General features: G+C 36.8%; 2 protein-coding genes across 2 annotated transcripts; one reads left to right on the plus strand and one right to left on the minus strand.

Moving 5' to 3' along the window:
• The first annotated feature begins 1,584 nt into the window (after positions 1-1,584).
• On the plus strand, positions 1,585-10,906 carry nucb2b (nucleobindin 2b). Its single transcript, XM_051724389.1, has 13 exons — positions 1,585-1,737; positions 3,892-4,026; positions 4,315-4,422; positions 4,523-4,655; positions 5,979-6,082; positions 6,180-6,365; positions 6,780-6,870; positions 6,971-7,029; positions 7,131-7,223; positions 7,360-7,449; positions 8,224-8,394; positions 9,667-9,727; positions 9,829-10,906. Exons 2-13 carry the CDS (start codon positions 3,892-3,894, stop codon positions 9,921-9,923), a joined length of 1,326 nt encoding a protein of 441 aa, XP_051580349.1. The 5' UTR covers positions 1,585-1,737; the 3' UTR covers positions 9,924-10,906.
• On the minus strand, positions 10,437-17,419 carry si:dkey-10o6.2 (uncharacterized protein LOC100124608 homolog). Its single transcript, XM_051724416.1, is given in 8 exon segments — positions 10,437-11,102; positions 11,105-11,186; positions 12,860-12,970; positions 13,082-13,227; positions 13,337-13,490; positions 16,745-16,811; positions 16,912-17,036; positions 17,112-17,419. Coding segments are annotated over 8 exon segments (960 nt in total). The 5' UTR covers positions 17,265-17,419; the 3' UTR covers positions 10,437-10,980.
• Between the last annotated feature and the right edge of the window lie 487 nt (positions 17,420-17,906).

Below are 17,906 nucleotides of genomic sequence, written 5' to 3' on the forward strand. Positions count from 1 at the left end.
TCCTTAAAATAAGAGCTTATTCTCATAGAGCTAGTTGTTTTCAAGACTGTAAAGGTTACAGGTAATGCTTAACTCAACAGCACTTAAAGGGATAGTTCACCCAAAAATGAAAATTCTCTCTCATCATTTACTCACCCTCATGCCATCCCAGATGTTTATGACTTTCTTTCTTCTGCTGAACACAAACCAAGATTTTTAGAAGAATATTTCAGCTCAGTAGACCCATAAAATTCAAGTGAATGATAACCAAAACTTTGAAGCTCCAAAAAGCACATAAAGGCAGCATAAAAGTAATCCATATGACTCCAGTGGTCAAATCAATGTCTTCTGAAGCAATCCTATCAGCTTTGGGTGAGAAAAGACCAAAATATAACTCCTTTTTTCACAATAAATCTTGACATCAGCAGTCTCCTTGGCGATCATGATTTCAAGCTCGATTACACTTCCTAGCGCCATCTAGCTCTGGGCATGAGTCACACACTAGGAAGTGTAATTGAACTTAAAATCATGATTGTGTCTAAAGATTGCAATGGCAGGATGTACAGTGAAACATGAGTTATAATTTGGTCTGTTCTCACTCTAAATCGATTAGATCTTTCTAAAGATATTTGTTTGTGTTCAGCAGAAGAAAGAAAGTCATATACATCTGGGATTGCATGGGGTTAGTAAATGATGAGAGAATTTTCCTTTTTTGGTGAACTATCCCTTTAATATAGCCTAGTTTGTTTTGGAAAGACTTTAGTTTTCTATGTGGACAGTTGCACTGTCATCTAGTGGCAAATAATATACAGTGCAAAGTGATAGAGAAGTCAGTAAGGTAAGGAAATGATCAACTCTCCCTTATTAAACAATATTTACTATAATGATTCAATAGTAAACTACAATGCGACGACTGCGCATGTTATTTAACTTTTGTTGATATAAAAGACAATTTGCACACTAGAGGCAAGTTTGCTTCAAATCTTAAATTTCTAAAGCTCAAGGGAATTTATTACGTCAAAACGTTATCTTCACAATTTGTAAAAATAAAATAAAATAAAATAAAATAAAATAAAATATTCGATATAAATGACCCAGGCATTTCAAGATAGCTGGACATTTGTTGGCATCTGAGCCTCTTGAATGCTATATTATGAGCCTCAACTTCATTAGCATCACCCTCGTCACACTTTTTGTCACTGATGTTGTAAAAATTTAATGATCTTGGTGAAACACGGTATGGTCTACGTTTTAAACCAAATAGTGACTGTAATATTTAAATTGTAATGTAACAGTTTCAACATTTGTAATGTGACGTTCAAAGCAATTTTGGATAGTATTAACTTATTCTAAGAATACATCGTTATGACGCACCAACAAGCATAATATCTGTTGAGCGATGTGGTTTGTACTTAAATTTTGAGCTGTAGCAGCGGACTTGTGAACGCCACGTACCTCTTTGAGCAAGAGTCCTTCATAAGTTACCCTGGAAACCTTTGACAGACAGATCAAGCCCCAATGACAAACCAACGCGCAAACCTCAAAGGAGGAAGTGAGAGGATTTATCCAATCACCCGAGCGAAGGGCGTGTCTTTACACCGCAGTAGGCAGGTTTGTAGGCTGGGTTCACGGAACTGTGCTTAGCACACATCAGGTAAAAAACAAGTTGCAAATAAACTGTCAGCGCGCTAATCTCTGTGACGCTTGAGCGAGGCGAGGACAGCGAGTTTGTACACTATTCTCAGGGGATCTTTGAGGGTAAGTGCTCGCCTGTTGCTCCTTACAATGTCCGCTGTATTCCTTTAACATCTGATTTTATCAGGGGTTTATTTTTTATTACAAGCGTATTGTGCAATCTAGCTTTGTTTACAAAGGGAAAAAAACAGAAACACACGTTGTTCAGTACCCAGTTTATTGTAAATTGCGAATGTGTTTTCACGCATAACACAGTTTTTTTTCGATTCGTCGTAGTTAATGGATAAGGATGTCTTGCAGAGGGATTGACAAGCCTCTGACTGGTTTATCATACACGTGCTTGTGACGTCACACGGCTTGTAGGGAGTTCCCTTTAAGAAGAAATATACCCATGATAAGGCCATGTCATTTTTTTATCAATAACTGTCTTTTCTTTTAGATTCTTTTCTTTTATTATAATTTTTTTGGGAGGTTTAGTTTATATTAAGTAAAATATCTAAGGGGGGGGGGGGGGGGGGGGGTAACGGAATACATGTAACGGGATTACGTATTTAAAATACAAAATATAAGTAACTGTATTCCACTACAGTTACAATTTAAATCATTGGTCATTAGAATACAGTTACATTCAAAAAGTATTTTGATTACTGAAGAGATTACTTTGCATTTTATTGTCATTTTTTTCATTTAATATTTAGTCCTTTCAGATGGAAAACATTTATCCATATAAATGATGTGATCCAAAGTGCATTTGAACAGCGGTGAAACACTTTCTTATGATATGTTACATTCATACGAGCAGACAGAGAAGTACGTTTGGAGCAGAATAAATAGAAATAAACCTTGTGTAAATTGTCAGCTTTACGCTAAGCTAAAATGCTATTTCTAGCCATTTTACATGCACGTTACCAGGCACGATCATATTTTTTTTATCAAGAAAATTCACATTGGATCATAATTTATTTTTTCTAGTAAGATCTTTAATATTAGTGCAAAATTTGTATTCTTGATAATAATTTTTGTATTGTTTTCCTGTAAAAATATAAAAAAGATCAATTAGATGTATCTTGTTTTAGAAACAACACTGCATAAGATATTTAGGTTTTACAGAGAATGTATTTTTAACGTGTATTTTGTCTTACTGTACTAGCAGAATTTTTATAGTCAAAACAATTGAAAAAATCTACCAGTGCTGAAGAAGTAATCCAAAGTATTTAGAATATGTTACTGACCTTGAGTAATCTAACGGAATATGTTACAAATTACATTTTAGAACATGTATTCTGTAATCTGTTGTGGAATACATTTGAAAAGTAACCCTCCCAACCCTGACTGTATATGTGATCATATATTTAATAGAAATCTAAAAAGCATCAAAAAGTGCAAATAGTGTTGGATTTTGTTTGCACCCCTAATAAAAATACTAACATACAGTATAGTGGCATCACTGCAGTGTGTTTATTGTGTTTATTTAAAGTCCCACAGACACCCTACACCAACCCCTAAACCTAAACTTCCCTTACAATAATTAATCATGGTTTTACTACAGTAGCCATAGCATCACCATGGTATTTTGTAGTCAAATCATAGTTTCTAAAATTACAATTGGTTACTATATTAACACCATATTACTCTAGTAACACCATGGTGAAATGCATTAAAAATAAAGCTTCTGCCAAAAACATGGATACAACCATATTACTATAGTAAAACCATGGTTAATTTTACCCGGATTAAACCTTTCTCTTATCACCCGACTTTTACAGTGACCAAATCTCTGTGAGGAAATCAACCTTTATGTTAATTTTTATTAGTAGTAGTAGTAGTAGCGTTAAAGGAAATATTAAGAGTTGAGACGGGAAACAGGATGGGCAAAAGGTGGAATCGAACCCTGGTCATCCACATGAAAAAGCACATCCACACTGACGTTACACCCCACGCCACTGCAACAATACTAGTGGGTGCAGTTTGTCTTAAATTTCTGTTTCCACCAGGCTATTGGAGTGCAAATAGCCACGCTGTGTGGCAGGTGCTGTTTACACCTAGTGCAAATAGTCACTCCATTAATAGAATTAAGATAATTTACCCCATTTAATTTATCCCCTAGGCAACAGGTTGATGCTGTAATTCCACCCACTGATAATTTTAAGAATGTTACATACATGCATATAAAATGATGACAATATTGACATTAGTGGCGTTCTTGTCTTTACACAGATGTTGGGACGCAAAGGTCTGTCACGCTGTTGCTTGATGCTGTGTCTGTGGGCTTGTTTGGATGCAGTGCCAGTTGCTATAGATAAGACCAAAGTGAGCCCTCCAGCACAGCAATTGGACCCACCTAAAAGTGCAGTAAGTAATTTTATAGCTGTGTTATAAGTACCAGTTGTGCCTCTAATTTTAAGGATTTGTAATCTTGCTTGTATGAAATCTTTAGATAGGTAGCAATGAATATAAAGTAAATCTTGATTATTATAAGTTTGTGTACAATAAGTGCCTTAAAAGAAGGGTTCAACAAATACAGACTGGCTCTGATTGCTCAGTCTGTTTGAAAACATGAATCATGTAGGTTTCATAAAATGTGGTTGCTCTAGTCTTTTCTCTAACTTTAATGTGTACATCTAATTTGAAATCATTTAGGACACCGGACTGCACTATGACCGGTATCTCAGAGAGGTTATTGACTTCCTGGAAAAGGACCAACATTTCAGGGAGAAACTTCATAACACAGACATGGAAGACATCAAGGTAGTGCAGCACCTTATTTTCCAACCTTACTTTTCAGATGTGCAATCAGATTATGTGAACACCTCATTGTTTACTTCTCATCCCCCGTTTGGCAAAACAGCAAGGGAAGCTGGCTAAAGAGTTGGACTTTGTTAGCCATCACGTGCGAACTAAACTTGATGAGCTAAAGAGGCAGGAGGTGACCAGACTGCGCACCCTAATCAAAGCCAAACAAGACATGAATAGAGAAAAAGGTATCACATAGCAAGAACTGCCTAAAATTATACATTACAATGCAATTTGTTTTTGTTATTAGTTTGTGGTTAACATTTGCACACAAGCTATTGTGAAATGTCCTCAATCATCTTGTTTGTTTGCTCACAGAGCACAGATATGCAGGGACACAGTATGTTGTATCTGAGAGTCTCATTCATCAAACTTTTTATTTCACAATTTATTTTATATACACTATTCGGCCAAAAGTGTGTGGACACCCAAACACCCATATGTGCTCGCAGAGCCATTAATTTCAAAACCATTGGCATTAATATAGAGTTGTTCCTCCATAACAGCTTCCACTTGTCTAGGAAAACATTGCATTACATGTTGGAACATGGCTGCAGGGATTTGGTTGCTTTCAGCACTAAGCAATGGGGCCTGGCTCACAGTTGATGTTCCAATTCATCATAGAGGTGTTCCATGGGGTTCAGTCTGGGTTTGTGCAGGCTTTCACACCAGACTCCATCAAAAAATCATTTGTTTTTACAACTTGCTTTGTGCACAGGTGTAGTCATGCTGGAATATTAAAGGCCCTCCCCAAACGGTTGCAGACTGATCTTACAGTAAAATCGAAAACGGTTTGTTGACTTTTCTTTAGCTAAAATCTGTCTGTGCTTACCGAAATTTGAAACACTGCCCCCAGTGGCCAAAGTGGTAAGTGTTGTTGGGCATATGGGCACGTGTGAGCTCCATTTTTCAGGTGAAATGTCCATGAGGGCCGCCAAAATAGAGTTGTTTTTATCTATACAGGCTGTAATACAGTGAAGAGGAATGCATATTTTATAAACTGTACCCCAAACCTAAACCTAACCATCAGTGGAGGAAAAAAAGGGGAAAATGCAACCTCCGAATTGCGCTATTCAGTGATTATGTGAATGCAATTACTTCTTGGTTTAAATGCAGGATTTGAACCCGGGTCTCCCATACTGCTGACGCAACGCGCTTCCAGTTGCTCCACAAGGGAAGGTAAACATGCCAGGGCCAATGCAAAGGATATGCCGCTTGTCAGTGAGTTGCCATAACAGGGCCGATCCTAGGGTACTGGAACTCTTGGAAACAACATGCCGACTTCCCGTATAAAAATGTTGAACTGTTGCCACAAAGTTGGAAGCTACCGTTCTCTAGAATGTCATTATATTCCGCAGCATTACGATCTGTAATTAAGGGGCCTAGCCAAACCTGTTCATTATACGGTGGTGTTCACATAATTTTGGCCATGTAGTCTACCTGTAACCTTGGCCTGCTGCATGGACAAGAAACATTAAAAAAAAATCTGCTGTTCTGTATTTTCCCCGAAGGTATGACAGTGGACCACCAAGCCCTTCTGAAACAGTTCGAGCATCTGAATCACATGAATCCACATACATTCGAGGTGGAAGATTTGGATCGCCTCATTAAATCGGTAAGCTCCATATCTGACTTTTGGTTGAGTTCACTGGTCTTCATATCTCACATTTACATTTTCCTCTCTGTCTGTTCTCTAATTTTGTTAATCTAAGGCCACTAATGACCTGGAGAACTATGACAAAGAACGACATGAAGATTTCAAGAGGTATGAGATGATGAAGGAGCATGAACGGAGGGAATATCTTAAGAAGCTAGATGATGAAGCACGCAAGAAAGAAGAGGAACACTATGAAGAGATGAGGAAAAAACATGCAGATCATCCCAAAATCAATCACCCTGTAAGCTTAAGACACTCAATTAGCTATTTAGTGGATGCTTGTGAATCTGCACACAGGTCTTCTTATTAGTGTATGACGTCAAAATCACAGGTTTGATTCCCAGGAAGACACAATACTGTTAAAATGTATGAACTGAATGCACTGTAAATCACATTTGATAAAACATCTGTCAAATGCATAAATGTAAATGTCCTTTTGTTGAAAATTCTTGAAATTATAGGAGAACAACATACATAAAGTACACTAGTAAACAGTGTACATTGCAATTCCTAAATGTATGTTTGGCCATATTTAAATATTGCTAGGGTAACTGAAGGGAGGTTTAAATAATTAACATGTTAAATCATATAATCTAAAATGATATGTGCATTAAGCTGTTACTGTTAATGGTTTGGTCTGTATATGTGTCAATAGGGCAGTGAAGACCAGTTGAAAGAGGTCTGGGAGGAGACTGATGGTTTGGATCCCAATGAGTTTGACCCAAAGACATTCTTCAACCTGCATGGTGAGATCACAGAACTGCTCTGTTCTGAACACAGCTCCATTTTGTTCACCACCAGGAGACAGAATCACAGCATCACTGTGACATCTGTTTGCTTTCACAGACACCAATGGAGATGGCTACTTTGATGAGCAAGAGCTTGAGGCACTGTTTACCAAAGAGGTTTGCATTAACATTTCAATTAATAGCTATCATAATAGTCTTTGAAGATGACACAGCTTTATGATGGTAGTAAATCTGACGTTTATCTCAACCATGTTCAGCTAGAGAAGATCTATGACCCCACACGCGAAGAGGACGACATGGTGGAAATGGAGGAGGAGAGACTTCGTATGAGAGAACATGTGATGAATGAGGTGGGGACATCATAGTAGAGCATTCAGTTCTTCGATTGAAAATCATTACTAATGATATTATGGCTTGTATTTACTGGAAAACTAGTGACTGGTCCACTTAATCTCATTATAATTTCTTTGTATGGTCTGTCCATAGGTTGACACTAACAAAGACAGGCTTGTTTCATTAGATGAATTTATGGCTGCCACAAATAAACAAGAGTTTCTTGAGCCAGATGGATGGGAGGTAATTTTTTTTTACCTTTGTTTTCTTAACCTCTTGAGACCCGAACGTGACTGCTGTGTGCATTTTCCGTTTCCCTTTTTTGATATGTAACTAGCAGCACCTAATAAACAAGCAAAAAAAATAAAATAAAAATAATTCCTAGAGCACACATACATGGACAGTGGGACTATGTTGTGAAATTTTAAATCACACTAAGCTATAGAAAGTCGATTCTTTTCATCAAATTGTTTAGCATAAATAATTCTGATTCAAAGTAATGCCCAGCATCATCCAATCACTGCCAACCATGTTAAAATAAAATGTAGCATTATAAAATTCTCAGTATATTTACTGAGTACCATTGTCCCATGTCTGCCAAACATGTTGAGTGGTCCAAACATCATCTGCAGCCTGAAACTGAACATTTGGTTGGAAATTAGGATTTTAAAGCAGCATATCAAACGAAACTAGAGACGCTACTCTTTACAACCAAACAGGTTTCAATGGAAAAAAAAACATAGATATTTCTTACCAGAGGCATTTTTGTTGCCGCTGCGTCCGTAGGAGCACCGAGGAAATCGACGTCATGTTGTTGTCACATGAACCCTTTAAATGACAGTCTAGAGTCTTGTGAACAGTATTCATTTGGTTTTTATTCATTTAAATTATGCATTGCATATAGCGAATCCAAAAAAGCGAGTCCTCGCATGAGGCAGTGGGGTCGCACAAGGTTAAAGGTAAATTCCATTCAATTGTCTTAACTTTCAAAAATGTCTTTGTCTGCTTCTTCTTGAGACTCTGGAGCAGAATCCAGCCTACACTGAAGAAGAGATTAGAGAGTTTGAAGAGCATTTATTGCGGGAGGAGAACGACCTCAACCAGAAAACGAATGATCTGCTACAACAGAAAGAAGACTTGGAGAGACAGCAGGAACAGCTTAATGCTCAGAAAATGGAGCTACAGAGGGTAGGAGAGCATAAGAAGAGAAAGAGAGAACAAAGAAATAGAAACTAGCAGACACTAACTTGCAGGCAGACAGTGCATGAAAAATATAGCATAAAGATTGTGTTGTTGTCCATGACACGAGTTTACGGGTGAATCTCACAAAAGTTGTCAAGAACATGTCTAAATCATATTTCACCCCAAAATCAAATGAAAGAAAAACGTTTTTTTTTTTCTTCTATTTTTTAGGAGCTATTTTAAGACACACTCACTGAGCACTTTATTAGGAACACTGTGGTCATAAAAAATTCCCTGACGTAGTCTTCTGCTGTTGTATCCCATCCGCCTCAAGGTTCGATGTGTTGTACATTCTGAGATGCCAGTCTGCTCACAATTGTACAGAGTGTTTACCTGAGTTATCGTAGCCTTCTGTAAGCTCGAACCAGTCTGGCCATTCACCGTTGACCTCTCTCATCAACAAGGCGCTTTTGTTCCCAGAACTGCCTCTCACTGGAGGTTTTTTGTTTTTGGCACCATTCTGAGTAAACTCTAGTGACTGTTGTGCATGAAAATTACAGGAGATCAGCAGTTACAGAAATACTCAAACCAGCCCGTCTGGCACCAACAATCATGCCACAGTCTAAATCACTGAGATCAATTTTTTCCCCATTCTTATGGTTGATGTGAACATTAACTGAAGCTCCTGACCCATATCTGCATGATTTTATGCATTGTACTGCTGCCACACGATTGGCTGATTAGATAATCACATCAATAAGTAGGTGTACAGGTGTTCCTAATAAAATGCTCAGTGAGTTAATTTTCTGTTATTATGATTGCTTCTACTGGCATTATTTTCATAACAATGTGGCAACTCCCCCCATTCTCATTACTGTATTGTAAGACATTGTAATTGTAAGAATTGTAAGAAAATCTAATTGTAAAAACTAATGCAAAACAATAATTATACATCATAGGAAAGTATTTATACAGAATGCATTTGTTGTGCTGCCTTTAATTTATGCTGATTTAAATGTTAAATCCTTGTAATTTTTTGTGGTGATCTAATGAGAACCTTCTAAAGTGAAGTGTCCAGGTGCGATTTATCTTTTCTTCTTGCAAAATATAACCTTTTTTTCTTTTGGGGTGAAACGTGACCAAAATATTAGAAATGTGTTAATATTTGAGCATGTGCTCTGTGGCTGTAAATGTTGGGGATTTTGTCTATCCTCAGTATTCCTACATACTGATACCATGTTGATTCCTTGTTGATTCATTGTTTCTTCTTCTCTTTAGGCAGCAGAGCACATGGAGAGGTTGAAAGCACAGAAAACAGAGCCTCTAGTCCTGGACAAAGGTCAGTGTGATTGTTTTTACAGTTTTGTGGTCAAAAGTGGATCTCTGATTATGAGCAACTAAGTATTGAATTTCTGTGCTTTGAAATCTTGTTTTTTTTAGCAAATGAAGTGGAGATACTTCCTGTGGAGATACTACCTGGGGACAGTCATCCCATGTCACAAGGTCACCAGCAAGACCTTCCAACACATTCTTAGCAATTCAAGCTCTCCTCAATGTCTGTAAATTGTTCCTCATGTACTGTGTCTTTTTATGTAGTGTCAAATATTTCCATCCTCACATTTAAAAGGATGATATACTGTCTCTCAGCAAATGGCTTGGCATTCCTTGAAATGATCAAGTAGAACATCATTCTGGTAGTATTAGCTAACACAAAAGAGAACTGACTAATCTTGAGTAATGCTATGTCCAACAGGCTGTTTTGTGAGGACAGGGATTGTACTTGAAACTTCTGTTTAGAGAAATCAACTTTTTAGTGTTTTTGTAAATCTTGTGTCTGCTTTGCAAAATCTTTGCACAACATTACAGGCCAAGACTGGTACTATTAATATTCATTATTCATGATTAGACAGTAAACCTGGGCAACAAACAATTAATTTCCTGTTAAATGCTTTACAATTCCGCATTTCCATTGTATAGCACTTCCTATGATAAGACATGTTAAAGTATGCAGAATTAAAAAAAAAGATTAATGTCCTCAACAACATAACCATGATGCTATCATTACTGTTTTAATCAAGCAATTGGTTTATTTATTATTATTATTTGCTCACTTTCATGGTATAAATTGCAAAACAATGACAAAACAATTTTTTTAAATATTTGTCCCATATAATTAATTCAATTAAAGTATGCCTGATGTCTTTTCGCTATAACTAAAGTTTGAACCATCTGTCCTAGATCAAACTGCACTATTGTGGTCCAATTAGGAGGCATTTAATGTAGTTTCACATTAACAGTTAATTATTTTAAGCTGTTTCTACAATGTTAACATAATTAATAAATTTTTTTCTCTCAACCAGTATCCTACGTTTTACCTTCAAACTATGAAAACAAATCCAATTAAGCATAATAATGTGTATGTGAGACAATTTTGGCTTGTTTGACTGTCTTTTCAGATTTAATGTGTAAATGATTGTGCTTTACATTTCTTTAAAATTATTAAATTATCTCGGCTTCACCAATTGTGTTTTCTGGTTACCATTACAACATACACATACAGTATAAAATCCATAATAATAAAACAATTTCCATTTAAGCCATAACATCATGAGACAGGATCTGTTTTTTGCCATAAGAATCCTCAAACCTGGACAAAAGGTAATCAACTGACTTAACTGGAGGATATTTGTCTGATCCATCACAGCAAGAAATATGGCCTCATCATCAGGCTGTACAAAGAAGGCCAAAGACTGGCGTGTGTTGGTGTCACCTACAGGTGGCAGTAAAACCCTATGAACCTGAAGGAGCAAGCTAGAGATAAGAATGCTAAGCACATACAGGTGCATCTCAATAAATTAGAATGTCGTGGAAAAGTTCATTTATTTCAGTAATTCAACTCAAATTGTGAAATTCGTGTTAAATAAATTGAATGCACACAGACTGAAGTAGTTTAAGTCTTTGGTTCTTTTAATTGTGATGATTTTGGCTCACATTTAACAAAAACCCACCAATTCACTATCTCAAAAAATTAGAATATGGTGACATTCCAATCAGCTAATCAACTCAAAACACCTGCAAAGGTTTCCTGAGCCTTCAAAATGGTCTCTCAGTTTGGTTCACTAGGCTACACAATCTTGGGGAAGACTGCTGATCTGACAGTTGTCCAGAAGACAATCATTGACACCCTTCACAAGGAGGGTAAGCCACAAACATTCATTGCCAAAGAAGCTGGCTGTTCACAGAGTGCTGTATCCAAGCATGTTAACAGAAAGTTGAGTGGAAGGAAAAAGTGTGGAAGAAAAAGATGCACAACCAACCGAGAGAACCGCAGCCTTATGAGGATTGTCAAGCAAAATCGATTCAAGAATTTGGGTGAACTTCACAAGGAATGGACTGAGGCTGGGGTCAAGGCATCAAGAGCCACCACACACAGACGTGTCAAGGAATTTGGCTACAGTTGTCATATTCCTCTTGTTAAGCCACTCCTGAACCACAGACAATGTCAGAGGCGTCTTACCTGGGCTAAGGAGAAGAAGAACTGGACTGTTGCCCAGTGGTCCAAAGTCCTCTTTTCAGATGAGAGCAAGTTTTGTATTTCATTTGGAAACCAAGGTCCTAGAGTCTGGAGGAAGGGTGGAGAAGCTCATAGCCCAAGTTGCTTGAAGTCCAGTGTTAAGTTTCCACAGTCTGTGATGATTTGGGGTGCAATGTCATTGCTGGTGTTGGTCCACTGTGTTTTTTGAAAACCAAAGTCACTGCACCCGTTTACCAAGAAATTTTGGAGCACTTCATGCTTCCTTCTGCTGACCAGCTTTTTAAAGATGCTGATTTCATTTTCCAGCAGGATTTGGCACCTGCCCTCACTGCCAAAAGCACCAAAAGTTGGTTAAATGACCATGGTGTTGGTGTGCTTGACTAGCCAGCAAACTCGCCAGACCTGAACCCCATAGAGAATCTATAGGGTATTGTCAAGAGGAAAATGAGAAACAAGAGACTAAAAAATGCAGATGAGCTGAAGGCCACTGTCAAAGAAACCTGGGCTTCCATACCACCTCAGCAGTGCCACAAACTGATCACCTCCATGCCACGCCGAATTGAGGCAGTAATTAAAGCAAAATGGAGCCCCTACCAAGTATTGAGTACATATACAATAAATGAACATACTTTCCAGAAGGCCAACAATTCACTAAAAATGTTTTTTTTTTTTTTATTGGTCCTATGATGTATTCTAATTTTTTGAGATGGTGAATTGGTGGGTTTTTGTTAAATGTGAGCCAAAATCATCACAATTAAAAGAACCAAAGACTTAAACTACTTCAGTCTGTGTGCATTCAATTTATTTAACATGAGTTTCACAATTTGAGTTGAATTACTGAAATAAATGAACTTTTCCACGACATTCTAATTTATTGAGATGCACCTGTAACCTGATGAATTCAATCAAATGCCATATAACAGTTGAGAAACTTACGGCAGACACATAAACATCACTAGTCCACCTTTGCATCAGGTCTGCTATGTTAATTATAACTGTTCCAGGAATACTTGAAGCTGAAATATATTCTCCATTCTGGTTAAAAACCTGGAGGATAACACACAGAGACATGCAGTATGTGGTAACAGCCTACTGTATGTCATTATGACAATTCATGCAAAACAGCACTTTTCCCTCATTTCCTATACTGGTACTCACCTGCAGTCCACCCTCTGGGCTTTGGAAGAGCAAAGTGATACTACCATAGTCAGAATGTTCACCACAGCGCAACTGACCGTCCTTCACAGACATGCTCTTCACCGGAGGATAGTACAAAGTCCGCAGTGTGGTGCCATTCACATTACCTTAAAACAGCCCACAATACATAAATCTCGTTAAAGCCAGAGGGAAAAGGGGAATTATTAACATGCAACCTTTGGGTCACTACAAGGAAGTGCATATCATTTTACTTACTTCCAACATTCTTATGTGCTTTAAGGAAGATCTCTTCTTCCAGACCCAAACCGAGAGCCATCACACGTAGCACTCTGAGAGAGAGTTCCTTACAGCGCAGAAAAAAGGACACTTGGATATCTCGGAAATCCTCTACTCCTTCCGAGGGCCAGTCCTTAGCAAATCGAGTGTGGAGAGATATATTTCCAATCACAAATGTAAAGCTTTCTAAAAGTATCTTATCATTGTGCTACAACAAGAAAATGTGCATATTCAAAATTCGGATTTTTTTTTTTTTTTTTTTTTCAAATACTGTATATAGTGGGGTCCAAAAGTCTGAGACAACATCAACATTTATTTTTATTTTATTTTTTCATTTAAACTTGGAAATAAACAGACTTTTAGGATTTTAAACTATTAAAAACAGTCGAAAAGTGACGTAAAATGAAGAAATATTTAACCCTTGTGCGTCAATAAAAAAATAAAAAAAAGTTACTCAAAAATGTCCACGTCAAAAAATTGCCATAATAATATTACATATTAATATTATTTTCCACTTTCATGAGTTAATATTTTTTAACCAACATCAGTCCTGGTCATAACTACCAAATATTCATTAATTTTCAGGATTTTAACCCTTTAAATGCCAGTATGTTTATATTATGCCACTGTTCTTTTTTATGAAACAAACACAAAAAATGTATTTTCCATATACTAAATGCTAAGGGCGCATATAAATATATATATATATATTTTTTTTTTTTCCTCACAGTCTGCGATATGTCAACGATTAGCAACAACATTGATTTTGATGCATAATACTTTTTTGTGCAGTGTCAGATTTTAATAAATAAATAAATAAATAGAAAAGAAACACATTCAGGACCTTAGAGGACAAAAATGTCCATGTCAAAGAACTGCCATAAAAATATTATATATTAATATTATTTTCCACTTTCACTGTCTTTGATTTTATAACCAACATCAGTCCTGATCATAACTACCAAATATTCATTCATTTTCAGGATTTTTACCCTTTTAAATTGTTTACATAATGCCACTGTTGATTTTGACACACACACACACACACACACACACACACACACACAGACTTCTCAATACACACATACAAAACACACTCTGACATCCAAACCAACACACCCACACAATTTTATCTGCATCATTTATTCAATTGGCCTACGGTGCTCTATAATACAGCAAACAGAAAATAGGAAAAAAGCATGTATTTGCTCCATAATGGTGCAATCTGGTGGAAAATAGTACAAATTAAAATTTTGAAGCCAGGGCTCAAGAATGAAAGCATAATATCATAGAATTCATGATTTTATGCTTTAATGGCACTGGGATCAATTATTGCAGTTTTAATGGGTTTCAATGGGGACATTTTTGCCCTGAAGGTCCTGAGTGTAACTATTTTGTGTACACAGTGTATTATAGATGCATTATAGGAAATGAGGTTGAAATATCAAAATTCCCCCAAAAACACACACATTTGGCAAAATGTATGCCGTTTGCATTAACAGCGAAAATAATCGAAAAACGAAAATGAAAAAGACAAAAATGCCCCTAAGGTCGCACAAGGGTTAAGATTCTGCACTATTCAAATCTCAACACATGTGACATTGACAATGATAATACAAGATTCTTTTGATTGTACAAAAGATCAGATTTCCTTGCTTGCATTAAGGCACACATTATGCTCGTTGGAACGTTCTCTAATAATGCCGGGATAACATGTATTATCAGGTTTTGAACAAACTTGTGAAATCCATGCAATGATTGCATGCCACCATTAAAGCAAAAGGGGGAAATGCCAAATACTAAAAACTTAAAGGTGCACTCATTGAGCTATAAAATATGGTGCATTCAGTAACTTTTGTCTTTGTGTCATCTTGGACTTACACTGACACCTAGTGGCTTGGATGCAGCATATTTTAAAATCAATATTTTCAGTTTCAGATGCTATTGTAGAAATTTTGTGTTCACAGTCAGCCATGATTACTTTAATCAATGAGTGAAAGTGTCAAATAACAGAAGGTTACTGAGATTAAATGAGTAGTATTCGGCTGCACGAGATTCTAACATAGCAGCCCCCATGTGCGGACCCTCTCCATGTAGAATAAAACAGCTTTTATAAGGTTAGTGATATTTACCGGAGTCTTCATTTTAATGTGAGCGGTCATGATTTCCTACATTTATTGCAAAAATACAATTCATGTCTTTAGGAGATTTTTAATGAGGAAAAAATTACTGAGTGCACCTTTAATGTACATTTTTCAATTCAGCGTTCCACTCAAATTGTTATGTTACTAATAGAATTTGCAATTAAAATTCGTTTGTTGTGGTAAAGAATAGAACAAACCCTTAGTGGCAATACACTTACTATTATAACTTAGGGTTTTCTTAAAGGGATAGTTCACCCAAAAATGAAAATTCTCTCATCATTTACTCACCCACATGCCATTCCAGATGTGTATGACTTTCTTCTGCTGAACACAAACAATGATTTTTAGAAGAATGTTTCAGTTATTTAGGTCCTTACAATGCAAGTGAATGGGTACCAACATTTTGAAGCTCCAAAAAGCACATAAAGGCAGCATAAAAGTAATCCATAAGACTCCAGTGGTTAAATCCATGTCTCAGAAGCAATATGATAGGTATGGCTGAGAAACAGATCAATAGTTAAGCCCTTTTTTTATTATAAATTCTCCTCCCTGCCCAGTAGGTGGCGATATGCATGAAGAATGTGAATTGCCAAAAACAAAAGAAGAAAGTGAAAGTGGAGATTGATCGTAAAAAAGGACTTAAATATTGATCTGTTTCTCACCCACACCTATCATATCGCTTTAGAAGACATGGATTTAACCACTGGAGTCGTACGGATTACTTTTATGCTGCCTTTATGTGCTTTTGGAGCTTCAAATTTTTGGTACCCATTGACTTGCATTGTGAGTACCTACAGAGCTGAAATATTCTTCTAAAAATATTCGTGTCCAGTATAGGAAAGAAAGTCAAACACATCTGGGATGGCATGAAGGTGAGTAAATGATCAAATAACTTTAATTTTTGGGTGAACTATCCCTTTAACTTAAAGGTTTCTTGCAACTGGGCCTGGACCTTTGGACCCCACTGTAGTATTTAGACTTTTTTACTGTCTGACAGTGTTATATAATGATCGGTTTTACTAACCCTTCTATATTCATTGCTTAAACAAGTCTGGTGTTGTAAAGTTGTGACAGATGGGTAAACATAGCTCTGATTAACAATATAATTGTGTGCATGTAATTATAAAATCATGCTTGGTAGTAAAACACTAACACTGTTAGCATACAGTTGTGCACTATAGTCATGCTATCCATCTGAGAGACAGACAGAAAAGGGGAGATTACTGAGAAAAAGGCAATTTACAATATCCATGCACAAAGATGTTGTATTAAAGGCCTCCTTCAGATCACCGGGACGTCGAGGATTCAAACTGTGAAATTACAAGAGAAGATTAAAATATTGGCATGTTTTTTCTTTCATTCGTGACTCGTGAGTATAGCAGTAATGCTGAGTTTACAAGTGTGACATGCCTTTCGGTTTCTAATGAAACCCAGCCGTGGTTTACACTGCAGGAGAAATTGCCCCTGCTGAAAGGCTTTTTCATATCTTCAGGCAAACAGAAGAACTTCTTTGAAATACTCATGACTTTGTCCACCTATAAAACGGAGTATACGGTGAAGAAAATACTATATTGTAATTCTAAAAAAGTAGAGGTAATGTAACTACAAACCTCTTCCTGGTTTATTCCAGTGTTTTTCAGATAAACAAATCCCACCTCGACGAAGGCCGTTCTCAGTTCTTCACTTAACTTTTCCAATTTATCAGCTGCTACATTGGTCTTTCCCAATTCGTAAACATTAAAGTCGACGATAGGTATCTCCATACTGAGCTATTTTCTCCGGAGACTGCAAAACGTCAAGAAGTTGTTTAAAATGGTTAATAAACCCTTAAGAAATAAAGTATTGTTGCCTCGCGAATCAACGCACAGTCTGCTGTTGAACTAATCATCTGCGTAGTCGATTTTGGTGACGTAGAGGATGTTTTGGTTTTTATGCGTTACTGAGTACATTATTACTTAGGAGTATTAAAGTATTACACTGAGACTTTTGTTTAATATAACTTAGCTTTTTAAAAATGTTAATAACCATGGATTTCGTTTTTCCTCATCACCCACAGAAAACAAAAATATAAATTAAGCAATATACTATACCAACAACCATCCATGCGATTATCTAATCAGCCAATCATGTGGCAGCAGTGCATAAAACCATGCAGATACGGGTCAGGTGCTTTCAGTTAATATTCACATCAACCATCAGAATGGGGAAAAAAAAAATTGATCTTGGTGATTTGGACCATGTCATGATTGTTGTTGCCAGATGGGCTGGTTTGAGTATTTCTGTAACTGCTGATTTTCATGCACAACAGTCTCTAGAATTTACTCCAAATGGTGCCAAAAACAAAAAACATCCAGTGAGGGGAGTTCTGTGGACGAAAATGTCTTGTTGATGAGAGAGGTCAACAG

Source organism: Myxocyprinus asiaticus, chromosome 18 (assembly GCF_019703515.2).
Source record: "Myxocyprinus asiaticus isolate MX2 ecotype Aquarium Trade chromosome 18, UBuf_Myxa_2, whole genome shotgun sequence".
Classification (NCBI taxonomy): Eukaryota; Metazoa; Chordata; class Actinopteri; order Cypriniformes; family Catostomidae; genus Myxocyprinus; species Myxocyprinus asiaticus.